The sequence below is a fragment of the Heterodontus francisci genome, chromosome 1 (genome assembly GCF_036365525.1).
Source record: "Heterodontus francisci isolate sHetFra1 chromosome 1, sHetFra1.hap1, whole genome shotgun sequence".
Lineage (NCBI taxonomy): Eukaryota > Metazoa > Chordata > Chondrichthyes > Heterodontiformes > Heterodontidae > Heterodontus > Heterodontus francisci.
The window spans coordinates 265,993,842-266,021,513 of record NC_090371.1 but is presented as its reverse complement, the minus strand read 5'-3'; the positions used below and the strand labels follow the sequence as shown (position 1 = coordinate 266,021,513).

The window sequence follows — 27,672 nt, the reverse complement described above, 5'->3', positions numbered from 1 at the left end:
AGACTACAATCCCCTTTCCAAAATGTGTTCTCCGCTCCTCAACTGAAACAATTAACAATTGTCTGTGAATTTTTTTTAAACAAATGTAATTTCCTTATGTTAGCAATTGTTGTATTTAGTTCATTAGTACTAATGTGCATTGCTGACAAAAAATACTTACACTAATAGATTTTAATGAACAAAATACTACAGATGATGGAAATCTAAAGCAAAAACTAAACATTCAAGAAAAAAACCAAGCATATAACCAAGACTGCTCCGTTCAGAGACTGTATATGTCGTTATCGATTACCTGTCCAGCATCCACCTGTTGATCCCCACAATTTAAGGAATGCTAAATTCCTTTGTGACTACTTGTGAATAAATGGAGCAGTGCTGTTTAAAATCTCTAACTCCCCTCTTTGAGCTATCTGCTCTAATTTGATGGTATTACCTGACTACAAATTAACCATCTCTGTGGGGAATCTGTTCCACATGTTTAATATCCTGCAGAGAAAAAGTTTTCCTTTTCAATATCCACCCTTACTCAAAAGTGTTGACATTTCTACCTTTCTTGAAAAAATAATTTTTTACCAAGTCACTGCTGCCTTTTGCAGTTCAGTGCATGTAGAAACAGGAACTGGGTGGTTTGACGTGTTTCTGAGATATTTATGTGAATATCTGTATGTACCTTTTATATATTAGAAATTTTGTGTGTGCGCACTTCCTGTGTACAAACGATATCTTTTTGTAAGCTTTTTATAACATTTACAATGGAGACTGCCTGTTTAAGCATTGATGATGTGTTTCTGTTTTAAAATATGCTTAATGGAAAAAGGTACAGAATGATATCGCCGTTTTCAGTTTGTTGATGCTTCTTGCAAAATGCTTCTTGCAAAAACTTTCTATCAGCATATCTTGTAACTGAAATTTTTAATAGACAAAATATAATTTTAAACAAAAAAAGTGAAAACTTAGATATTTCACAATGCTTAAAGCCTCCGAGTGGGCACATTCGATAAAATTGGGAAAATATTTCATAGTTTTGGTGCTAGACTGAAGATTTGAGTGATATCAGTTTTATATAGCACCTTTCATGGCCTTAGAACTTGGCAAAGCATTTTCCAGCCAATTAAGTACTGTTGTAGTGTCAGAAACATGGTAACAAATTTGTGCACATCACGGTAATACATAAAGTGTGATTTTCCTGTGTAGTTTCCTGTGTTTACCACGACAGTTTTTATTGAGGCTAGTTCTCCTCGTCCCCTCTAGCATTCACGCTCTCCTCCTCCCTCTCCTGCCTGACCTCCCCCATCCCTCTCCTTCCCTTCAACAAATATAATATACACCTTAATATATTGCTTAAAATAATGCGACTGAGAGAATCTCCTGTGTCTGTTGTCTCTGTGCCATAGAGAGCAGGGCACATCTATATTTGTGCTCCTTCCTTTCTGTCTGTGATATTTCTGTCCCCTTTTTTTGGTGGACTATTCGTATCCTAGTCCATATTTCTCCAGTTCTCTGCTTTTTGTATTTGTATATCTAGGGCTGAATTTTAATATCCAGGAGGATGTGGGCGTGGGGTCAGATGGGGTTAAGTGGGAGGGGTGGATAGTTGAAAACAGGCAAAATTGACCGTGTTGGAAACCGACTCCAACCCACCAACTTCCACATTCCACTGGAGTGCATTAGGCTGCATGCAACCAACCACCATGGAAGGGGGGGTGTATTGCCACTTATGATAATCACTCCATTAGAGCAATATGGACGTGGGATTTCTGCTTGAACTTTGGGTCCACTGGTTTTCCGGTGTTCTTGGCACACACCAGTGAGAACACAGTGGCAACTGAGAGTTCTGTAGCAATCTCAAGGAATTATGGCAATAAGTACTCAGCAACTGCTTGTGGCAAACAGTTTATTAACAGTATTTGTGCTGAGAGGTTACATTTTGGAGGTGTCTTCAACACTTTGAAGATTTGGAGGAGGTCTGGTGTATCAGAGTAGCATGGGTGCTGCTTGTGCTGTCTTAGATTAAGTGTCAGATGAGGATGATAATCAGCAGCAGAAGCAGGCGCAGCAACACATTGCTGCTCACAGACCTGTAGCTCCATAAGAGAGAGGGAACAGCAGAAAGGTGCACCTAGCAGAAGGCTACAGCTGGCAAACGGGGTCTGTGTGCAGAGGTTAAGCTTCCTTAACATGTGTCAACGCCAGTGTCACAGGAGGCTCAGGGTGCCACTTCAGGTGGTAGCTGACATTTGCAATCTGCTGGAACAAGATCTGCCTACTGGACCTGGTGGCCATGCTTTCCCAGTAGCTATCAAAGTCATCACCACCCTCAAATTATTTGCCTATGGATTCTTCCAGGCGCTGTCAGGGACATTTGTAGAATCTCTCTGTCAGCAGCACACAAATGCATTAAGACAGGTGACTGGCTTCTTTGCCTGGGCCACCAATTATGTCGATCTTGTATCCAATGACGTCAGTCAGAATGAGCAGGTGTTGAGGTTTTTGTCTCTGGCTGGCTTCCCACAGGTACAGGTAGCCATCAACTTACACATGTGGCAATTAAGGTGCCCCCAGACCACCCAGGAGTGTTCTTCAAGTGCAAGGGCTTCCATTGCAGCTGGTGTGCAACCACAGAAAGATCTTTATTCAGATGTGCCCGGGCAGCTGCAAATACACTTTCATCTTGCAGCAGTCCACCCTCCCATATGTTTTCATACTTGGAAGGAGAGTTGCCTCCTGGCTGCTCAGAGATGAGGGATACCTACTTAAGATGTAACTGATGACATCTCTTAGATACCCAGGAGCACATCAAAGAATGCCATATGATCCCCAGTTGTGCTATTGAACAAGCCATCAGCATGCTGAAAATTCGCTTCCGGTGGAGAGAGCTGGAGACGTCCTTCAGTAAACACCAGCCAAGGCCTCCAGAATGGCCGTGTGCTGCGCTCTGCACAACATTTTGCGGCAGCGAGGTGTGGACAGCAAGGTCAGGAGAAACAAGGGTGCAATGCACGGAGCCTCTTTGGACAATTCCAAGGAGGCAAAAGGTTATGCGGGGAATGAACTACCGGCATCACACATTGCCAGTCTAGATGCCCTCATTATTGTGAGATTCACTTATGTTCCACCAGTGCACCCATCTCACAACCACATGTAAAAGTCCCTCCCTCCTTCCCTGTCCCGAAAACAAACCATCAGCATGCTTTTTCACAGCACCCCCAATTGTTCCCCCTTTGGAATGGACAAGACGGGAAAGTGATGCAAAAGAATAATATTTTTAGGTAGCTCAAATAGACAACAGAAACTTAACCGTACAACGTTGTGTAACCTTAGTGCATCCCCTTGTGTAAGGACAAATCTTCACTCTTGCTTTTCCTAGTGATCTGTGTGGTGCAATCCCTGTGGCTTCAGCAGAGGTAACGACTGGCTGTTCATATCAGTGTTCTGACTGTTGAGTTGCTCTTGGCTGATGTCCTCTGGGTTTTGGAACCTGTGAGGGCCTGGCCAAGGACTGCTGCACCTGCACCTCTGCAGGGACAGTCTTAGTCATTGGGACACAAGGCAGTATGTTGGGTACTGACTCTGGGGGTGTGAGGGGCAATGCTTGAGCCAAGTCCACATTTCCATGTCCCCTTTCTCCATCGTCCCTCTCGGGGACCAGCCGTACTTCCCTGCTAGCAATGTGCTGTGCCTCAGTGGGGTGATGAATGACCAAAACTAAGGTATCATTCATCCTATTTAAGGTAACATTGAGTGTACAAGCCATTGTTGACGGCCTGAATGCACTTGTCATTTCCACATTTGATGCTGCCACTCCTTTCCATGGAAGAAGCCATTACTGCAAAGGCCTGAGACATATTGCCACTTGTGCTTGAGTTGGACTCCTCCAGTCTTTTTACAGTTGTGCACAGTGCGCTTGCCAGCACATCACACATTCTCTTCTGCTCCTGAAGTATGCTGTTCATCAACAACCCCTGGAGTAGAGCATCTGAATCCAGCTGAGCAGAGCTTGGCAAGTCCTGCACCCTTCAGTGCTGTCCCTGACTCCACCATCTGCATTTACGCACTTGTGAAGTACACGTCAGCATGTGAAAACCCAATTATCTCCCGAACGTCCCAATGAATTGTGAGCTGGTGCATGGTCTGCCTAAGTCATAGGATGCTGCACCCTCTGAGGGAGTGAGCTTCTCTGAGGGGTCAGCATCATTGTTGATGATTTCCTGCAGGACATGTGAGGACCCTGTGAGAGATAAAAGACATGAATCAGTACTGTCAAGATAAAAATGCTTGAAGTTATCATTGTGCACATAATCATATTTCAGTTGCTGTTGAAATCAAGTCAACACGACTAGAGTGTTAGACATCATGTGGCTGTCTGATATTTAATTCTCTGGGAGGCCCTCATCTCCCCATCTCTGACGGCCAGGCACGCAGAGACCCCACTGAGCTCCAGCGCCTTCTCCTCTAAGTGTTAATTGAGATATCTGTGGATGACTGCCTCCAGTTCTTTGCCTCTCACTGGTATTCTGGGCTCTCCTCTCCTACAAGGAGAGAAAGAAAACACTTGAGTGAGAGGAATGGTACATTATCACCCAAAAGAGACTACTGGAGATGTGTACCTGTAACAATCTCTGCATCACCAACTCGTTCTTTCATACTAAACCCTGTCACCAGGTTTCATGGAGGCACCCAAGATCACATCGTTGGCACCAGCTGGACCTCATCGTCACAACGTGAGCCTCTTTTAAACAACGTTCAAATCACACGCAGCTTCCACAGTGCGGACTGCGACACTGACCACTCCCTGGTGTGCAGCAAGGTTAGACTCAAACCAAAGAAGCTGCATCACTCTGAGCAGAAGTGCTGCCCGTGCATCAACACCAACAGAATGTCTTATCCACAGCTGTTACATAAGTTTCTAAATTCACTTGAAAAAGCCCTTCAAAACACTCCTACAGGGGATGGAAAGACCAAGTGGGCCCACATCAGACACCATCGATGACTCAGCAATGACCACCTATGGCAAACGTGAGAAGCAGAATGCAGACTGGTTTCTATCTCACTTTGAAGAGCTGGAACCTTTCATAGCAGCTAAGCACATTGTACTGTTGAACCAGAAGAGAGCCCCCAGCGAGTTAACATCCGTAGCACTTAAAGCAGCCAGAAGCACTGCGCAAATGACTACTGGCAACACCTATGCAGTCGTATTCAGCTGGACTCTGACACTGGAAACATCAGAGGAATGTATGATGGCATTAAGAGAGCTTTTGGGCCAACTATCGGGAAGATCGCCCCCCAACCTTCAAGTCTAAATCAGGGCACACAATCACTGACCAACGCAAGCAAATGGACCGCTGGGTGGAGTACTACCTAGAACTGTACTCCAGGGAAAATGTTGTCATTGAGACTGCCCTCAATGAAGCCCAGTCTCTGTCAGTCATGGATGAGCTGGACGAACCGCCAACAAAATCAGAACTCAGTGATGCCACTGATCTAGCCAGTGGAAAAGCCCCTGGGAAGGACTGCATTACCCCTGAAATAATCAAGAGTGCCAAGCCTGCTATACTGTCTGCACTCTACGAACTACTTTGCCTGTGCTGGGATGAGGGAGCAGTACCACAGGACATGTGCGATGCCAATATCATCACCCTCTATAAGAACAAGGGTGACCATGGTGACTGCAACAACTACCATGGAATCTCCCTGCTCAGCATAGTGGGGAAAGTCTTCGCTCGAGTCGCTTTAAACAGGCTCCAGAAACTGGCTGCCTGCAATGAATTTGGCCTAACCATCAGCCTCAAGAAAACGAACATCGTGGGACAGGACGTCAGAAACGCTCCATCCATCTATATCGGCGACCACGCTCTGGAAATGGTTCAAGAACTCGCCTACCTAGGCTCACTATCACCAGTAACCTGTCTCTCGATGCAGAAATCAACAAGTGCATGGGAAAGGCGTTGACTATGTCCAGACTGGCCAAGAGAGTGTGGGGAAAATGGCACACTGACACGGAACACAAAACTCCGAATATATCAAGCCTGTGTCCTCAGTACCTTCCTCTACGGCAGCGAGGCCTGCACAACGTATGTCAGCCAAGAGCGACGTCTGAATTCATTCCGTCTTCGCTGCCTCCGAAGAATCCTTGGCATCAGGTGGCAGGACTGTATTTCCAACACAGAAGTCCTCGAGGCGGCCAACATCCCCAGCATATACACCCTACTGAGTCAGCGGCGCTTGAGATGGCTTGGCCATGTGAGCCGCATGGAAGATGGCAGGATCCCCAAGGACATATTGTACAGCGAGCTCGTCACTGGTATCAGACCCACCGGCCATACGTGTCTCCGCTTTCAAGAAGTCTGCAGACGCAACATGTAGTCCTGTGACATTGATCACAAGTCGTGGGAGTCAGTTGCCAGCGTTCGCCAGAGCTGGCGGACAGTCATAAAGGCGGGGCTAAAGTGTGGTGAGTCGAAGAGACTTAGCAGTTGGCAGGAAAAAAGACAGAAGCGCAAGGGGAGAGCCAACTGTGCAACAGCCCCAACAACCAATTTTATTTGCAGCATCTGTGGAAGAGTCTGTCACTCTAGAATTGGCCTTTATAGCCACTCCAGGCACTGCTTCAGAAACCACTGACCACCTCCAGGTGCTTACCCATTGTCTCTCGAGACAGGGAGGCCAAAGAAATAAGAAGATGGAGAGCATTTGTTGTGGGTGACTGAGGGATAGGAATGACATCACTTAAGAATGAGGGTGAGTGTCAGTGGTGGATGTATAGATGGGTACATGAGAAGGTGCATAGATAGAAAGGGATGTGTGCACCTGCAAGGTAAGTTGTTGTGAAGAATGATGTGCTGGAGTGTGCTTGAGAAGGCACAGAGAAGAGGGTGCGGTAATACACATCAGGATGTAGGACAATGTGCCATTGCTCTCGCCATTCTTTCCCTGTTAAGGTCATGAACTGTTTCCTGCATTGGATCCAGGAGTGTCATGCCTTCTTTGTATCTAGAGCAGATTTCTTCCTCACATCACTAGGAAGCAGTACCTCCCTCCATCTGTGAAGCATGACGCTGCCTTTGCCTGTATTAACTCCATTGCAGTGGTGCTTTGTGTCTGCATGGTAACTCCAACTTGCAAGTTTGGAGTGTCCCTTTAAATACTGCAGTTGAGTTCACGCCTGCTGATACTAATTAGACAGGAAACTCAGAAGTAAAATGATGAGGTGGCTGAGTTAAAAAGCCACTGACAGATGCACTGCACTTTGGATTTTCCAAGCGCTTTCGGAACTCCCCCTTGCCGACCACCGGCTTCCAGTGTGTCTGCAAATTAAAATCCAGGCCCTTGTGCCTGCTTCTCTGTCTGTTTTTCCTCATTTTCTCTTTCTGTTTCTTGCATGCAAGAAACAATGGTGGGATGTGGCATCAGGGAGTGGAGGGGAAGTGACCAGGAAAGCAAAGAAGAGTGTGAAGGCCTTTGGGGCTAGGGCCAAAAAACTAAGGTCAGGTGGATGGTGGGTATTTGGAGGTCTCTGTTGAGTGCATATAGTAACTTAGTTTAAATTTTTTTTAAAATTCCAGGATGTGGGCATCACTGGTAACACTGACATTCATTACCCATCCCCAAAACTGAGTGAAATAAAAACCAAATGTGCTGGAAATATTCAGGTCAGGCAGCATCTGTGGCAAGAGAAGCAGAGTTAACATTTCAGGTCCGAGACCTTTTTTTTTTCCCCCCCAAAATATAATTTTTTCATAAAAATCTGTTTTTTTAAAAAAAAAATTACAAACTAGTTCCAATTTGACATTCCAGAACGTGCAAAAGAAATCCGTTTCCTTCGATACAGAAAGTGAGATGCCTCACAACCTTTGCCATTTCATTTTGCAAAACCATATTTTGGTGCCGACAGCCCGAAGGCTTTTGCGTGGGTTCCAGCCCCTTGGTATACTTTGGTGGGAGGACCTTACACAGTTTCAGGTCTGTGACCTTTCATCAAAACTGAGTTGTTTGCGAGGCTGCTTCAGAGGACAGTTAAGAGTCAACTACATTGGTGTGGGATTGGAATCACATCTCGGTCGTTCCGGGTTCGGGCACTAGGTTTCCTCCTTTAAGGACATTGGGTTTTACAACAATCCAACTTTTGAAGACTGACAATCCAACAAATCCATGGTGACTTGATGGTGTCAGCTTTTTATTTCCAGAGTTATTTAAAAACTAAATACAAATTTTCAGACTGCAGTGGTGGTATTTGAACTATTGCTTAGGATTTTTAGTTCAGTAACATAACCACTACACTCCCATTACATCATGATAGGCATTATGCAAAGATAAGACATGACTTAAAAGTGCTACGGGGGATCAATGCGGTACAGAAAACAATTAGCTCGAGGGGTGGGCGAGGAAGTATTTAGCTATGACATGTGGGGCAGGCTTGATGGACCAGCTGGTCTTTTCCTGCTCATGAATTGTGTATGGTTGTACTAACAGAGATCCCTGATGACATTGTCTATGGTGAATTTGACGTTTACAATTCTCATAAGTTACTTATATAAATGCGAATTTGGTTTTTTTCTATGCTATACAAATATTTTAGGATATTTGGCCCAAAATTTGATAACCATGACCACCACCACCCCCCACCCCCTTCCCCAAGATTGGCGAGGGATCATGATCCGTGATTAGCCTGTGCCCATTGATTCCGATACAGCCAGCACACAAACTTTGTGCTTCCTGCTCATTTAAATGATTGTAGCATGCAACCAGTGCTGTTGAGTGTCTGCACACCTGAGCAGGTGTGCAAAATCATGAGAGGCTAGTATAAGGTCAAGATAGCCTGCACTACTTAAAGCCAACCTGCACCTATTAAAGGGGAGTTGCATTTTGGCTGGAGTAGGTGCTGGAAGTCATTGTAAAAGTGAGTTTGACCTGGGAAAGAGTTTTCAGGTTTCTGGGAAACAGAAACTAAAAGTTTTAGTTTCCATTTCAGTTGGGGTCAGTCTCAAAAAAAAAAGCTTTGAAACCAGGGCAGTGCGCCTAACAGAACACTCTACAAGTCATCTATTCAGACAACAGCTCACATACCCTCCTCCACTGGTCCCACAAAACTGCGGATTCCATCACAACTTTGCTAAGATTGCTGAAGTGTGCACCCGTGGCAGTGGCTCCGTGAGGTACAAATCTGCTGTCCTCTCTCAAGATGGCAGCATTTGTCCTCCTACCAATGCCACTCTACCAGTGTTCTTGCTGTTGCCCATCAGCCAGCCAGCCTAGATTGCTGCCATTCATACGGAGATGCTGCAGTCCAAAGCCGGGCCTTTTGGGGCTAAAGCTGCTCGAGGTCGACCTGCAAGGCCATCAACAGCCTTCCACAAGCCATGCTGCAGCACTAGGACAGGCAGAGCAAACTGAAGATGGGCACTAAGGGAATACACAAGGCTAATTAGTTGACATTTGTATGCAATATGACATTTTGATTTATAAATTTGGTTCGGAATGTTTGTGTGGCATTGTGGTCAAAAGGACAATGGTCAGTAACAGAGGGATAGCTAGGTGTGGGACTGTTGGTGAATAGGGAATTGGGATTGTGTTCACTGATAACACAGCCGGATGAATTGATCACGGACTGGCCAGCCAGAAAGGAATGTGTTGGTTGCTGCCTTCCTTCCTCCTCCTCCTCAGCTGGTCACTGTATAGCTGGTGACAAGGAATGTGCCTGCTTGATAAAGTTGTGCAGAATGCAGTAGACCATCTGAATCTTGACATGCACTCTGCTGAGTACTGCAGGAATCCTCCTGAACGGCCCAGGCAGCGAAAGCATTGTTTAAGCACCCCAATTCTCTGCTCAATCACATTTTATGTAGCAGCATGGCTTTTGCAACATGCCTGCTGCCCACTTGTTGCTTGCTGGAGTCATCAGCCGTGGTCAGCGGATAGCCTTTGTTGCCCACTAGCCATCCTCTGATTTGTTGTGGTGGCTTAAATACAGATGACACAGCAGAGGGCCACAGAATGAATGCTTCATGACTGCTGCCAGGATAATGGGCATTTAGCAGTGCTTACCAGCTGGACAACGAGGGACTGGACTCCCTTCCAGTTGCAGTACCTCTGAGTTGACATGCGTACAGTAAATTGTACTTTGGGGAAGCCTGCAATCCACACACAGCCTTGTTTTCACTCAGCTTGCTTCTCTCTGGCAAGAGGGAATGAAATTATTTCGCTGTCCTGGAAAACAGAGCTTCAGTGACTTCTCTTATGCAACAGTGGTTGGCGAACTTGGAGATGTTGCAAATTGAAGTTGCTCCAGCATGGAAGGAGCCAGGCACATAAATGTTCATGGCCACAGTCACCTTTTACAGCTACTGAAAAGCTGCTTTCGCCCTGCTCTGAGGCTGCAGTTGAGGCAGTAGCAGGAGACAGATTTCAGTGTGGACCTCCTTTGTTAGAATTAGAACATTACAGCGCAGTACAGGCCCTTCGGCCCTCGATGTTGCGCCGACCTGTGAAACCATCTGACCTACACTATTGCATTTTCATCCATATGTCTATCCAATGACATGAAGCAGAGATGTCTGCACACTGTTCCTCATTCAAATTCTGGGAGGAGAATTGCTCCCTGAAGACTTTGGGCAGATATGCTCCCCTGCTGGGAGCCCTTCCACCACCACCCCATCCTCCCAGCTTCCAGCAGCTTGTCCTGCTCTCTGTTGCCTCTGCTGATTCTCTATGTTATGCTATAATTAAAGTGGGATGCAAACAACTGCACTTATGCCTGGTTTGTGCAGAATCCTTGAAGTTGGGGCAAAGCCCTTTAGCATGTGCCACACCACACCCTGTAGACTTCAGCAACATTGAACAACTCTGGAAGCCACCAAATACTTCTATAATTGCAGCAAAAGCCAGTAGAAATCAATAAGCAACTGTAAGTAGTTGGTCCCTGGCTCCTTCCTGCTGCTGAATGCGTGTTTCGCTGTGCAAGGTTAAGAGAGGGTGTTATGTGGAGGATTGAGCTTAGAAATGGCACTGCTGGTGTCAAATCACCATATGGCATCACAATCTGTTTACTCTGCATACTTCCAGCAGGAGTTCGCATTGGGAAAACCAATGCATTCAACAAAATGGCGTCTAGTGTGGCTGGTACCAGAAATGTGCGCACGCAATATGGATAGCATTTTGTAACCATTAACTCACTAGGCAATGTTACCAAGATCATCTAATAGTCAAAACTATTTTTGTTTTCTTTGTGTAATGGCATAAAACTGCTGACTAAAGGCAGTCAAGTGTTACATATGTTCTGATTCCAAATTCTGTCGTCTTTTATAGATCATACAAATGGTAAAAGATGGTTAACTGAAGACTTCACTGTAACTATTCAACCCAAGGAGATGAGGACCTTCTTTGTACATTTTCAACTGTAAGAAAACCATGAAGAAAATGTGAAGTCTGAAAAAATTATGGAAGACTATATTGCACTGGTTCCTGTGTCAGGTTACGCCTTGTTTTCATTGTGTAAAACACCGGCAAGTGTGTTTGTCAGTGTTGGCTGGAAGAGAAAAATACTATTGGATAGCATTTCTGCTTAAATGGGAAGAATATGCAAAATATTTTTTCACTGCAGATGCAGGGGATGTGAATATGCAAACCAACATTAAAATAAAGCTGTTATTGTTTATGAATGGGAATTAAAGAAAATATATCAAGATGAAACACTGTGCAGGCTTTTTCTCGAAGTTTACCATTGAAAGTCGTACCACTGACCAATTTAATTTTTAGACTCTCTACATGAACTTTTTTTTATAAAAAGTATGTTTGTCTGAAATTTCTAGAATTTTCCTGTTGGAGTAAGGCTTGAATATCAGAAGGTGACATTGGAACACCAGTCACTCCAACTGTTCATCAGTTTTCAAAGTCACTAAGATGGTCCAGCCTATGTTGTCTGATGTTATAAAGCATTTTTGAAGAATCCTTTAGATCGTGATTCATTTATCAGTGGATTTTTTAAACATTTATTGTATTACTATATAGAGTTTTGGATCCTAATCATCCTTTATTGCCTGTTGGACACATTTTGTTAAAACAATGGTTCCTGTCCAAGCTCTATAACCCTGCCCCTTAATGTCTCATGTTTTCAGTTGGTTTCATTCTGGGTGTAAGTATCTAATCCTACTATCAACCTTCACTGTGACATTGAGTGTACATACGGAACATTGCTAATGAGTTTCATTAATGTATTCCTATTTATAACACACATCTATCTAAGTTTGAGTTCTATTTTTAAGTGGCACACATCCTCGAGCATCCACTAAAGTATATGGCTGTTCAATCTTGTTACCTGTGGGTTAGAAAACTGGAATGACATAGATAGAATTATTCAAAAGCTGGCTGCATTGTCCTTTCGGTCAGTTTGACTCAGTAGGTAGCAATTACTTTTTGGGATTTTTTTGGTCTTATTTCCACAAGTGATTTAGTTGCATTTAAATGGTGTTGTTTAAACTAGGATAGTCTGATAGTCTTGTAAAGTGTAAACATCTTGTAATAATATGTTGCAGCTGCTGAAACAAGGAGGAATTAATATGTTAATGAGCCAGGCATTGGTGATGTGCTGAAAATTTGTTACCTGGTTTCACATTTCCACCAAGTATCCACACCTATTAACATTGAAATAAGCTTATCTGAGCCCAGTGTAGGATGTCTGCTGAGAATCTACTCTTGGTTGGGGGAGATGGGAATAGGGTACAGTGGAGAAGGGAGTGGGAGCCAGTTTTATTGACAGGCCTCCTGGTTGGTCACCAAACAGGGCAATATTTAGATGGACAGCCCTCGACTTCATGTGGTCAGAAGCAGCAAAAAGAAAACAAAGAATATATGGGTAGTTTGGCAAGGAAGGTCAGGAGATGGCAGATTCCCATGTTTGTGAGATTTGACGAGGGACAGACTAGATTTAATTCATTGATAATTTTGGCCTGAAAAAGCTATGTGAGCTCACAATAGCGATAGCATGTTATATTCCATGTTTTTGCTGCAAGAAATGATACAGAATTGCCATGATGTCGTGACAATTATTATCAATCTTTTTCTCTGTTCACTTAAGTACAGATTAAGCTAGTTGTGGATTTGCATTTGCACTCATCACATGAGAATTGGTTTGCCTTTCAAACGATTGACAAACCATGTGTGACGTGTGAGAGCACGTGTGGAAGACTTGGGTCAGAATTTTACGTTAAAGCCTGGCTCGGGTATAAAATTAAAACCCGACCTGGGCCCGACTGACCACAGCCGACCCAACCCGAACCTCCTTCATCTGTTCCGGCAGCAAGCTATTCCTGCAGCTGGAGATGTGGGGAATTATGGGTAAGTCTGATCCCATGACTTCCCGGAAGCAGTGTCCAGCCCGATCCGACCCGAGACAAATGATGGACGCGGAATTTCAACCCGACCCGACCCCGACATATGTAGTTGGGTTCAGGTTGGGTAGCCAGGCTTTATTTTACGTCCTGGCTTGGTGCAGTCCCAGCACTGGTCACTGCTCCCGGTGGTGCTGCTGGCATGGAGAGATGCTGGCCTGCTGACTGGCCGGCAGCTCTTGAAGGCGGGACATCCTGCCTCAGAGGGGTGGACGTCCTGATGAAGGCCAATTAAGGGCCTGGGCCACGGAAAATTCCAGGTCCCGGTGGAGGCAGGCTCTTCCCCTAACTTTTCAGCCAGTGGGGGGTGGGCCTCCGCCGCAAAGTAAAATTCCGGCCTTGAGGATCTAAATTCAACAATGTTGCATCCATTTTTATGGGCCTGAAACAAGACTAATAACCAATCTACTTGGGCAGAGACCTGTGCCCAGTCTGCACTGCTAACTTGGTCATGGCCTTTTTTGGCGGCCATGGCGGTCTCCTGATATGGGTGCAAGCCTCATTTCAGTATTGAAGTGAAGCTCTTGCTCTCATTTCAGACCCCTAAATTTGTTGACTTCAGTCAGAGTTTGCAATGTGCCTGGTCTTGAGCAGCCTTATTTGTTTCTTAAAGTGACCGTTGGAGGCAGCTCAAAAAAAAAAAGCCCAAAAATCTGGTAAACTTTTAGGATTCTGAGGAGTCGGAGGGAGCAGGAGTGTTCTTCCCAGCTGCACACCTCAACTGTGGGCCACTGCCAATCCCTACCCCTGGACATATCTCTAGGCTATGGCATGAGACAAAATTGGTAAGGCCCCTACGGGGGGGCTGCATCGGGTTCACTGCTCACCTGATTTATTCTGATGATGCCCGAGGCCAAATTTACTTCAGGCCTTGGTCCTCTCTGCTCTGGCGCATTGTCTCTATGCACTGTCAGAATCGCTTCCAGATTGGGACACAAAGGAATTTAGGTGATGTCCAGTTTGCGTCACAAGGGAGTACTATTGTTAACCACTGATGTTATACGATCATCAGACTGTATATTAGGCAGTATGGGCACACCCCTGTACCGAAGATGCAAGGATCACTTACGAATGGGACCAGCATTGAATATCAAAGGCAGATCAGAAATTTGTAACAACAGCGCTGTCATCTAAGTCGGAAGGTTGTGGATTCAAGCTCCATTCTTGAACTGAAGGGAGTGCTATATTATTGGAGGTGCTGTCTTTCAGCGAGACATTAAACTAAGGCCCTGTCCACCTCATCAGGTGGACGTAAATGATCTCGCAACAATAGTCAAAGAAGAGCAGAAAGTTCTCTCAATATCACGGCCAGTATCCATCTCCCAAGCTGTAGCACCAGAACTCTTTAACTGGGTATTCTCAACTTCTGTGTGTGGAACCCTGCTATGTGCAAACTTGCTACCATGTTTGCCTACATAACAGTAGGGAGCACTTTCATAAAATAGTAATTGGCTGTAAATTGCTTTTGAATGTCTTGGGGTCATGAAAGGTACAATCTAAATGCAAGTTTGGCTGTTCTAGTGCTCTTTGTTGCATTTATTTAGCAACTTTAATATAGAAAAACATCCCATTATGCTTCAGAGATGGAAGGAAACTAGACAATTAGCCAACGAATGTAGGAAATAAGAACAAGAGTGGGCTATTTGACCCCCTGAGCCTTCTCCATCATTCAATAACGATCATGGTAGATCGATCACAACTTCACCTTCCTGAAGTATTCCCATATCCCTTAATTCCCTTAGTATCCAAAAAAAACTATCAATCTCTATCTTGAATATAGTCAACAACTGAACATCCACAGCTCTCTGCAGTAGAGAATTCCATAAGATTCACAACCTTTTGAGTGAAGAAAATTCTCCTCATCTCAGTCATAAGTGACTGCTCCTTTAGTCTGAGCTTGTAACTCTTGGGTCTTAACTCCCCAGCCTGGGGAAACATCCTCCCAGCATCTTTCCTATCAAAGTATGAGACATTAAAGAGGGTGACCAAAAGCTTGGTCAAAAAGGTGAGGTTAACGGAAAGGAGTGAAAAAGCAGAGTGTTTAGAGAGGAAATTTCACACAGTGGTACCTAGGCAGCAGAATGCATGGAAGCCAATTGTGCAATAAAGGGAGAGTTGGGTGGACAAGAGGCCAGAACCTGAGCAATGGATAGTATGGGTTTTTAACCACTGGAGGGGATTACAGAGATTGAGTGGGGTGAGGCCCTGAAGTGATTTAAACACAAGGATAAGAGTTTTGGGGGATTGGGAGCCAAAGCATGTCAGTGATGAAGGAGTAATGGTTGAATGGGACTTGGTGTAGTTAAGATTTGGGCAGCAGCATCTTTGAGTTTAATTGGAGGATGGGAAACTAGGTAGGGGAGCATTGGAATAAATGAGTCAAAGTGAAAAAGACAGAAATGAAGGTTTCATTGAGAGAGATAAGGTATCGGTAGATGCTATTACAAAGGTGGATGTAGATCATCTTTGAGATGGAAACATTACAAGGTTAGAAGCTCAACTCATGGTTAATCAATGGCCAGGGAGGAGAGTGGAATTGATGTCAAGGGTACAGAATTTGTGGCATAGGCCAAAGGTGAGAGTTTTGATCCACCCAATGTTTAGCTGAAGGAAATTGTAACACATGTAAGACTGGATATCAGGCAAGCTGTCTGACCACACAAGTAATGGAGAGGTTAATCATGGTGATGGATAGATAGAACGGGGTGTATCAACATATGTTTGAAAGCTCATCCGATATCTGGCTAATGTTGACAGGAGCAGCATGTTAATGAGAACAAAAAAGGGGTCAAGTAATGGATTCTTAAGGTCATCTGGTGGTGATGGTATCAGTTAGGAAGAGAATCCATTGGTCAAGTTGAAGTGGCTGCAATCAGATAGGTAAGAGTGGAATTGAGCAAGGGCAATCAGGATAACAGAGAAGAGGTGTTGGAGGAGGATTATGTGATCGACTATGTCGAAACTGGAAGGGAGCAAAAGATAAACAAGGGGGGATAATCACTGTTTAAGTTTAGATATCTTTGTTGAAACCATTTGTAGAATTACATTGGCTTTGATTGCATATTGGTGCATTTTTCCTGCTTTGAAAGATAGTGAACTTCACCAGATGATAGTTGTACAAGTGAATCCTATCCTAAAAGGATTGTGTTTGAAAATGGTGTTTAAAAGTTTATACAAGTCACATGCTCACAACATTCCAGTTCAGGTTGAAATGGTAGTTGACTACAATCTACTCAAAATGATTGAAAGTTAAATGCTGAGAGTTTAAGGGTAATTCCCAACTTAACCTTCTGGTAGGAAGTTCTGTTTTGATATTGTTTTGTGACTGCATCAGCCCTTTCTTTAAAAGATAGTTAGTTTGATTTTTCCTTATACTATAATAGAAAAAAGATTTTTTTTAAAGTCACTCTTCAGTGTATTTGCACAAACTTCAAATTACTTCAGTTCTTTATCACATCTGACAATTTAGATGCGTATGTGATAGCATATCATAAAATAAAATGACTTGAGAAACACTCTCCACAATGGCACCAACTTCTAATCAGGTTTTTGATATCAAAAATCTATATTTCTTCTAAAGTTTATTTGCAATCTATCATTTCGTTTTCCTGCCATCATGCAGTCAGATCAAGTTTACCCATGAACATATATCAATGGACTCATCACAAACATGACTGATTTTTATTTTTAAATATTCTTTTTGTACTGAGGTTAAAAAAAAATTAAAGGAAATTGTTCTTGAGAAGAAACAGAATTCTGTAGTTTATTCCAATTTCTGTTTGTTGTCATTGACGTGACAAGATAGCAATTTAAGTCTATCAAAGCTTCAGTAAGTTTACGTACTCAATTATTTACAAAAATTAAGTTACATGAAAATATTGGCAGTCATACTTTAGAATCAAAAGTAAATAATTTTTTTAATTTCCTTTCCTGAAGATGTGATTCACATATGACAGTTCTCCCATACCGCACCTTAATGGCTGTTCCTGACGTGAATCTGTAAATTGACTGTCTTTTGGTTCCTGATCCTGGGAACCAGCGCGAGGATTCACAAATATTAATAAAATTGAGATCCTGTTTCCCCCAATAGATATATCGCTAGCTCATGCACTCTACACAACCTATTCTTAGTGACACCCAGTTCTAAGCAGTTATTTTGTAAGATTTTCACTCGCTTCTAAGGGAAATTTTCTTGAGCTCATATTGATTTATTTGCTGAAATTATTGGATCTTTTTATCCTTTCTAAAGCTGGTAGAGTTTAAAAAAAAAAGAAATTTCAATCCATGGAAGTGCAGTATATGTGGTAATATTGCTTATAGTAAAAATAAAAGGGGAGATTAAGGGAAGATTGTGGTAGCAGGTAATGCATCCCTGATAAGGTGGTTTATCTTAGCTTTATCGGCTATCTTGTCTCATCAAACAGAATTTTACCAGAATTAAAAGCCCTTAATACAGATTGCAGTCTATATGCAGTGTCTACAGGAATAATGTGGCCATTTATTTATGCGTGCATTTGTATTTATGCATAGTTGGGACATAATTGTCACAATTGCATGAGACAAAATAATCATTAGGTCAACATGGTTAATTTACTTGGAGTCTGGTGATGAGGTAAAGAACAAAATAGTTATATATAAAAATGTTACAGATATAAATTTAAAGCATTACATTGTAAAATCTGGATCATGCAATTGGTTAGACACTTTCCATTCTCCTCTGGGACTTGGATTAAGATATAGTCCAGACTGAGGATATGAAAATCTGTTATTTCTGCTGGTTGTAGAGTCTTATGTGAAATGAATTGGGACAGTCTTAGCCCAGGTGAGTGCAGATCCAGAGCAAAGACAACTTTACTGAAATTTGGAAATCTCATTCAAGCTATTAGGGTGGCTGGAGAACGAGTGCTCTGGTGATATTGAGGTTAAACACATTGTTGGAGGAGAACAGAGAGAAGTTTATTCTGTATGTGGGTTGTACTGAATCTAACTTGGGAGTGCTTAATCACAAAATTATAATATTATTATGGAAGGATATTTGGCCCATAGCAATCTGTACATCCAGAAAAATCCTTATGTCATTCTTTAGTACAATTCAGTATTCCTAAATGATTTCAGGGCTTTTCTCCTCCATTACTTCATCTGGAAGCTTGCTCCACTTGCTGCTCACCCTTTTGTATGAAGAAGAATTTCCTGATATCTCTCCTAAAAGTACCCTGCTCTAGCTTAAACCTGTCCCCCAATTCTACTCACATAGCCCAAAATATTACTTTCAATTAAACTAACTTTTTCTATACTCTTAATCTTATACAACTTTATGGGCTGGATTCTATGAGCTTACCGCTGATCTTGGTGGCAAGCTCACGGGAAAGGTGGCGGCTCATTTAAATAGCCAGGGTGGCCCACCCACGTGGAGGGAGCAGGCTGTCTGTCCCTGGCAATGCATCAGCTGCCTGTATGCAGGTGCTGACACTATTTTTAAAGGGCAGTCAACTCTGTCGGGCTATGTAAATTTTTAAAGAGATATCCCCCCAGAATTATATAAAGTTCCAATGCCCCTTTCCCATCCCAATTACATTCACTATTTGCCCTCCCCCACAAACCCAAAATGCTTGCCTTTAAAATCTGATCTTCCCCGCAACCCCACCCCCCACAAACTGCACATAGTTTAAAGTACAACCCTTCCCACCATCCCCTACACCCATGACGTTTATTTGACCTTGCTCCCCCCCACCCCACCTCACTGATAAACTTAGCTCCTCCACCTCCCCACCAGTGTCACGTCTCATTTCTCTGGACAGGGATCTGAAGGTGCAGGAGTGCTGGCGACCGGGCTGAAGATCGTGGGTGAGTATATTTAATCAATTTTATTGATTTAAATATTCAAATTATGGTCCCATTGCCAGCGGTTGGTAGGGGGGAGGGGGGGGAGCCCCCACGGAGCCTCACCACCGCTGGGAGGATCGGGTCGAGCTGGCGTCAAGGTCCATGCTGGGCCTCATTCGGAGCCATCTTTTGGCCCCTCCTGCCCATTCCTCCCCCCTGCACCCCCACCCACCCCCCCCCACCCGCCATGGATCACTACGTCAAGGGCTGCTTAAAATCCAGCCCTATGAGATCATCTCTCAGTCATCTCCTTTCCAAATTGAAAAGCCCAAGTTTCTCCAGTCTTTCCTCTTACTTCAGACATCTGACGCTGGGGAATCAGTCTTGTGGGTCTACACTACACTGCTTCTAATACTTGCATATCTGTTTTGTTCCTTGGTGACCAGAACCGGATGCAGTATGCAAGCTGTTTTCTGAGTAGATCTCTATAAACTTTAATCACTACCGTCTCTGATTTGTGTTCTTCTGCTTTTGCTGTGTTGTTCAACATAGAATTAAAAATAAAAGAGAGTTTTAGTAAATAAGGGGTTTGAGCTCTGGGCTGCGGCATTACAAACTGCAATGAAGATCCTGCATTCGGATCACTACTGAACCATCCAAACCCCAAAAAGAGAGAGAGAGAAAAAAAATGTTAAAACATGGATGAAGCCCACTGATCTCAGTGCATAGAAAATACACAGCACATGTGAACTATACCCTATATTGAAACATTTCATGGCAAGAGTGAAACCTGAACAAATTTGGTAGATGCATCGCTCTTTTGATTGCTGCTCAGAAAATTTCAAGTCTTTTGCTTAATTGTCTTTACTTCATTTTAACTTATTTGCATTCCTCCCATTATGCAATACACTGCTTGAAGATTTCAGGCAATCGTAATTGTCATGCCTTACTCTGCAGATATTCTGCTGCTTTCCCACAGAGTAGCATCTGGCTTTTCATTGATAAATCAGCATGAGGGACTTGGTGTAAGTGTGGAGATCCTCAAAGAAGTCATATTCAGCACACTGGCGTAGCAAACTAAGTCACTGAATTACCCTACATAAAATTATCTCCATGTTCACATACATTTTGAATTACAGGTGTATTTCCAATCACTCTTGTACTTTTGACAATTCAGTTCTTGTTTAGCAAATTTTTCAGAACTATGAAAGTAATTCACAAAAAGAGATAGGTTATCAAGCCACAAACCTTGATGTCTTTTTTTTTTAATCACAAAGTCGGCATGGAGATGTGAAAGTGTGTCACTGTTAACTTCTACTGTGGTGCAGTTTACTCACACACAGCTTGCCAGATCATGGACTGATGATTATGTTACTGTCAAGCTGAATATTGAAAAATGAGCTAATACATTAAAATAATAATTGCTGCATATAGCAGTCTTCAAGCAAAGTTTTTTCAGTTAGGGATGAGGCAGAGTAATTAATTCCTCTGTCAACAGATGGAACCTTTGTACAGTAGTAATCATTTTACTCACTAAAAGTGAGGTTTTTATCTATTGTAGAAGAACAATAAATAGGTCACTCAGTATATCTGGTCACTAGAATGAAGCGAAAATGCTGCTTTAATATCATACAGGCTGCTGAGTCTTCAGAACCTGTCAATTCCTGCCACAAAGCTCATTAAGCTGAAAAGGCATGTTTGACTAAAAGTACCAATTATTTGGATGTGGGGACCAAATGTAATATTTCCAAGTTTGCATCCTCCTCACAATTTACATTCCCACCTAATTTTGTGTCATCAGCAAAGGGCTTCAAGGGGATTTAGACAGGCACAGTGTGTGGCCAAGAACATGGCAGGTGCAATATAACGTGGAAAAATGTGAAGTTATTCATTTTGGTAGGAAAAATAGATACACAGAGTATTTGCTTAAATGTGTGATTGGGAAGTTTTGATGTCTAAAGAGACCTGGGGGTTCTTGTTCATGAGTCACTGAAAGCTAACATGCAGGTGCAGTAAGCAATTGGGAAGGCAAATGGCATGTTGACCTTTTATTGCAAGAGGATTTGAGTACAGGAGTAAAGAAGTCTTTATGCAATTGTACAGAGCCTTGGTGAGACCGTACCTAGAGTATTGTGTACAGTTTTGATCTCCTTACCGAAGTAAGGATATATGTGTCGTAGATGGAGTGCAGCAAAGGTTCACCAGACAAATTCCTGGGATGACAGGATTAATTTCTGAGGAGAGATTGAGGAGACTGGGCCTGTATTCTCGAGAGTTTAGAAGAATGACAGGTGATCTCATTGAAACATGCAAAATTATTACAGAGTTCGACACGGTAGATGCAGGAAGGATGTTTCTCCTGGCTGGAGTGTCTAGAACCAGGGGACACAGTCTCAGAATAACTGGTAGGCCATTTAGTACTGAGATGAGGAGGAATTTCTTCACTCGGAAGGTGGTGAATCTTTGGAATTCTCTACCCCAGAGAGGGGTGGAGGATCAGTTATTGAGTTTGTTCAAGACAGAGATCGATAGATTTCTAGATATTAAAGGCATCAAAGGATATGGAGATAGTGTGGGAAAATGGCATTGAGGTAGTAGATCAGCCATGATCTAGTTGAATGTCCTACACCTGCTCCTATCTCCTATGTTCCTATGTACCAGTGCAAGGATTGCGCAAAAAATATCTGGTCATATCAGTTTGAATCCAAGATGGCTGCCTTTTACCATTGAAGCAATTCTTTGCTCAGTGTGGAAAATAGGAATTTAGTTTGAGTTGCTAGCTAATATTATAAACAGTAATTCAAGATTTTAAGAAGCTAGTTGCTGGTTTTGTGTATTGAAAAAAGAAAGACTTGCATTTATATAGCACTTTTCAAAAACATGGGCTGTCTCAAAGCACTTTGCAGCCAATGATGCTGAAAGCTAATCAATAAATTGAGTTGGCTGGGACTGTTTATCCTGGATTGCAGCTAACAAATAATTGGCTTCTCCTATTTGGATCCTGCTTTTCAAGAACCACATGAACACACCATGGTCCTGATTTTGCAGTCAAATTAACGGTAAGGCACACTTGGTTATTTATATGCAAATGGTACAGCAACTTCAAGCAAGAAGTAGATGCGCGTTAAATGCCAATATTCTTGTCTGAGATGATGGGCTGCTTCGCCATTAGCCTCACAAAAATGGCATTTCACAATCTGCCTTGCCTTTGACATGCATTAAATATCATGAAGTTGCTGTACTTGCAGATACAAACTAAACCCACAGCAGGTACGGTAAGTAATTGTAAGTGAAAGTACCCTTTCAATGCCGTAATTCGTGGTAATGACTGCCAATTAATCTCTTTGGCATTGCAAATTAACTATTATAAATGTGGAGTCTCACTCCTTCAAGTGTGGATTGTTTTTGGAGGTTTCAAATTTTTACCTTTTACTTTTCATTTGTCTCTTTTTCCTCTCATACTATCTTTCTTTCCCTGTCTTTATTTCTCTGTCTGTACCTGATTAGACATTGAATTCACCCATTCTAATTCAACCTTCTTCTCAGTTTCACTGCTGTTTATTTCCAAATTCCTCAATCTCATTGCTTAAGGAGATACTGTGTTGTTTGTCCTATTCACTCAGATCCCAGATCCCCTTTTTGCCCTTGCAATGCTATTAGCTTGCATTTTCAGCAACTTAGTGGGCAAAAACTTTTGAACTGAAGAGGCAAGTCTTAACTAATGGCAGATGCCCTGTTGCAGCAAAATCTGTCTAGTCAATTGTTTGATATTATGTTTACATCATCAAATGTAGTATTTGAAAAGAAATGGATCATTGTTCAAGGTCAAATTGTACCTTTCACATGCTTTTACTGTTTGAAAATTCTAATGTCAAATAAAATTTGAGTTTAAGACCAAGTCATTTGACTACAATTGAATAGTTCAGGCCTAGCATTGCTCTCACTTACGCACAGGACAGGACCTGAATGCTGTGCTCCCAGCACCTGGCAGAGCCTTGCTTAGGGAAATAGGGCTGAGAACACAGGCCCAACTGCAGACAGAGAGTGGTGTGTTTGGGAGACAGTAGAAGCAGAGGAAGTCAGACATTTCAAGAGTGTTTTGGATAAAATGTGATAATTGAAGGGTATGAACGATAATCAGTGAAGATGCTTTCATTCTGTTTAATTTGAGCTGATTTAAATCTAGGTCAAAGAAGTGAAAGAGCTGTGTGCTAACCATTTCTGAGGCTGCCTTCATTTTTTTTTTGATTTTCAAATTTTTTGCCTCCCCCTCCACTGGTGAGCTTTCTCATTTTAAGTTTCACCATTCAATTTGTATTCTCTGTTGTCGCTGATTATTATCTTAACTACAATACTTAGACTGAATTTTGCTCTGTGTCAAACACTCATGGATTGAAGACCCACTCCATAGACTAGAGAACATCTTTCAGGCTGACACCTTAGTTAAGTACTGAGGGAGCACTGCACTCTCAGTTTTGCCAGCCTTCAGATGAGAGGTTAAATCAAAGCCCTATCTGTCCTCTCAGACATAATATCCAATAGCAATATTTAAAGAAGAGCAGGGGAGTTCTCCCAGTATCCTTATCAACATTTATCCCTCAGCCTACTTCATAAAAACAGATTATCCAGTCATTTACCTCATTGTTTTTTGCTGTGTGCAAATTGACTGTTGCATTTCCCGAGATTACAACAGTGTCTACAGTTCAAAAGTACTTTATTGGCCAAGTGCTTTGAGACATCCTAAGGTCATGAAAGACGCTATATAAATGCAAGTTTTTTGCTTTCCTTTACTTTCCTTTTCATGTGGCAAGAGGTAACTAAAATAGTAAAACAGGATTACAGTGTAAAGGTTTACTGACAGAAAGATAACATTTGGCTGAAAAAGTACATGAATTTTTGTATTAGATTTGAAAACTTTTCAATGAACTGGAAGTTAATACATTTTTTGTTGAAAATATGTATTTAAAATTAATGGTACTTGGAAATTCTATCTGTGTATATTTCTTTTTAAATATGTAAACAAGTAACTTATTGAGACTCTTTCATTCAGATAAAGCGTGTACATAGCAGATTCTGAAGTGTCTGATATTACGAAGGAAAGAGAAACAGGTTGTTTATTATTGATCCCTTTGACAAATCGTCTACCTCTTGCTGGTAAGCATAATATTTTAATGTTTCTCCCTCACACATGCTGCCAGACCTGCTGAGTATTTCCAGCATTTCTTATTATTAATGCAAATAAACTTACCTGGTCCCGGCGGCCGTCCCACGCCGATTTTACAGCCACCAGCCACAACTCGCGTGCCTTCGGCACTCCGTTCAGCAGACACTGGAGGAGGGGGAAGGACTGAAATTATCAGGGCGGGAGGGGGGAGCAGGAGAAACACTTCTTATTGGCTGTGGGGATGGTGGGAAGGGTTGAAGGGCAAATGTGAAGAGGCTGCGGAGGATAGTTTGGGTTGGCACTAAAATAAATTTTCTGCGTATAGGCCAATAAGAAAACCACTGGCGGGGGGAAAGGGCCTCCAGCTTTTAATTTTTTTTCAATAAAATGAACAATAATACACATTTAAAAAATTAAAATTTTTGCTAAGGACTTGAAGCCCTTTAAAAATAGTGCTGGCGCCTGCTGGGGACGAAGCGGCTGTCGAGGAGCTCCTGCAATATTTCGCGCAGTGGCTCATTTAAATAGTAGGGGAGGATCGTCCATCCCCAATGACCTGTAGAGGCGGACTCCACGTCCCCGGCAATGGCACCCGGTGCCACTGCGCAGGCACCATTTTTAAAGGGCTTTACGCCCTTAGAATTAATTCAAATTTTTAAATTGCAAACATTTGGGGCGGCACAGTGGCGCAGTGGTTAGCACTGTAGCCTCACAGCTCCAGCGACCCGGGTTCAATTCTGGGTACTACCTATGCGGAGTTTGCAAGTTCTCCCTGTGTCTGCGTGGGTTTCCTCCGGGTGCTCCGGTTTCCTCCCACAAGCCAAAAGACTTGCAGGTTGGTTGGTAAATTGGCCATTACAAATTGCCCCTAGTATAGGTAGGTGGTAGGGAAATATAGGGACAGGTGGGGATGTGGTAGGAATATGGGATTAGTGTAGGATTAGTATAAATGGGTGGTTGATGGTCGGCACAGACTCGGTGGGCCAAAGGGCCTGTTTCAGTGCTGTATCTCTAAATATAAACAAACTAAACATTACTGATTATTATTAAATATTAAATTACATGATGGAGGCCTTTCCCCCAACTCCCCAGTGATCATTTCATTGCCTGAAATGACCATCAATTGATATTTCACATACCCAAACTTCCCCCCCCTCAACCTTCAATCTTTTTCCCTTCAACCCCTTCCCACCATTGCCACATCTACCTCCCGCCCTGAAATTTTTATTACTCCCCCCTCCCCACTTGGTTCTTGTCTCAGAACTCTATGCGGAGTTCCGAACGGGCGCAAAGGCCGAACAGAGGCTGTAAAATCGGCGTGGGATGGCAGATAAGTCAATTTGAATATATTTAATGGCAACTTACATCTGCCAGGCGGCGGGGGCTGCACTGAGGTCTCCCCACCGCCAGTAATATGCGGCAGGCCCTTCTCAACGTCACGGGTCAAGGCGGGCCTCTCCCCGCAGAGTTTTACTGGCGCTGGTGCCGCAACCCATGGCATCGAGGGGCCTGTAAAATTCAGCCTGTTATCGCATTTTCTCTTGTGCGTGAAATGTAATTTTTATTTTCTTTGAAGTGAGAACAAAGTACATCAGTGGAAATTCCAACCACAGCAAATGAATAGATTGTACATTAACCATCAAATACCAAAGAACATTTTATTGGATGGTCTCCAGTGTTTGTAAGCTAGGATTTATGCAAATTCTTCCTCACTCAAATGACTAAAGAGGGGCAGCACAAAATTGATGTCCTATGAGAACAAAAACATACATTTTGAAGGGGCGAGTTCTTTTTTTGAGGAAGTAGGGAAGGAGAGCCATATGTGATTTGCAAAACATTATTGCTACATCCAGGAGGCTTTCCCGACCCGCTCCCACCTCCGCCCCCCCCCCCCTTTACGTAGGGCAGGGGGGTGGGCAAAAAATGGGCTGCCCATCCCAGGCCAATCAAGACCCTTAAGTTGCCACTAAACGGCCACTTAAGGGCCTTTGCCCGTCTCCACGCGGATTTTATACGTGGCAAGCGGGTGTCCTGGAGCCGGGAAAAGCCGCCTAGGAAAAGCAGGAGGGTTCTCAGTGCGTCCAGGATGGGTCCTCAGGACCCAACACGTCACCCTTCCCCCCAAACGACCACCCTTGCCTCGCCGGGGCCCAACCGATTACTCCCGATGAGGCAACCAAAACTCACCTTAACTCCCGGCTCCATGTCTTCCTCTGGGGTCGGCTGGGCTGCAGTCTCAGTAGTGGCCACCGCTCCTGGTGGCGCTGCTGGGCTTAAGAGCTGCCGGCCCGCTGATTGGCTGGCAGCTCAATGAGGCGGGACTTCGTCCCTAAAGCAGGTGGAAGTTCAACCTCGGAACAATTAAAGCCTAGGGACCTGTAGGATGCGGGACGGATCCCCAGGTGAGGCGGAGGCGGGTTCGCTACCGACTTTTACATTGGTGGCCAGCTCCCGTCCACCCAACGTAAAATCCAGCCCACTGTTTTTGGGATAGTCATTCTCATGACGCTCGTTGTTACAAGACTATGTGTTAAGATCTCAGAATCAACCGGCAGAATGTAAGTGATGAGGCAGATCAATACCATTCTATACTCAAGTATTTGTAACTGGAACAATGTGGTGTTTAACCATTTATGTAGTGTAACAATTATAAGGAGTGTAATAGTTCTTTAAAGTTTGTCAACATATCCATAATAATAATATGCAGTTTTTGTCTGTCTGGACTGTTTTGATTGGTCAGTTTAAGGGGTGTGTCTGGTGAGTTTATTTGGTGGGTACACTCAGTACCTGAATGTTACAAAATCTAATTAACAACTGTCATATGCGAGGGAGGAAAGGAACAGGATGGGTATGGCAAGAGAAGGATAGCATGAAAACGATGAAATGGCATGGAATGGGAATTTAAATAAATACAGTTGCAATAAAGATACCAGTTGCACCATAAATGTTTTGCAGGTCTCGGCTGGTTTAAAATATTGCTTTACAAAGAACAAAGAACAGTACAGCACAGGAACAGGGCATTCGGCCCTCCAAGCCTGCGCCGATCTTGATGCCTGCTGAAACTAACGCCTTCTGCACTTCCGGGGCCCATATCCCTCTATTCCCTTCCTATTCATATATTTGTCAAGATGTCTCTTAAAAGTCGCTATCGTATCTGCTTCCACCACCTCCCCTGGCAGCAAGTTTCAGGCGCTCACCACCCTCTGTGTAAAAAAACTTGCCTCGCACATCCCCTCTAAACTTTGCCCCTCGCACCTTAAACCTATGTCCCCTAGTAACTGACTCTTCCACCCTGGGAAAAAG

The 27,672-nt window shown here is 43.2% G+C and overlaps 2 protein-coding genes across 2 annotated transcripts in view; both read left to right on the top strand.

Moving 5' to 3' along the window:
* The window catches only part of man2b2 (mannosidase, alpha, class 2B, member 2), a 63,781-nt gene extending 52,096 nt beyond the window's left edge, over positions 1–11,685 (top strand). Inside the window, exon 19 of the mRNA XM_068044113.1 lies at positions 11,302–11,685. Within this exon, the coding sequence (XP_067900214.1) occupies positions 11,302–11,396 (95 nt within the window). The 3' untranslated portion in view covers positions 11,397–11,685. The remainder of the gene's footprint in view (positions 1–11,301) is intronic.
* Positions 11,686–26,842: 15,157 nt separating this feature from the next.
* The window catches only part of LOC137376089 (uncharacterized), a 101,029-nt gene continuing 100,199 nt past the window's right edge, over positions 26,843–27,672 (top strand). Inside the window, exon 1 of the mRNA XM_068044122.1 lies at positions 26,843–26,927. The gene's annotated coding sequence lies outside the window, so the exon portion shown is untranslated. The remainder of the gene's footprint in view (positions 26,928–27,672) is intronic.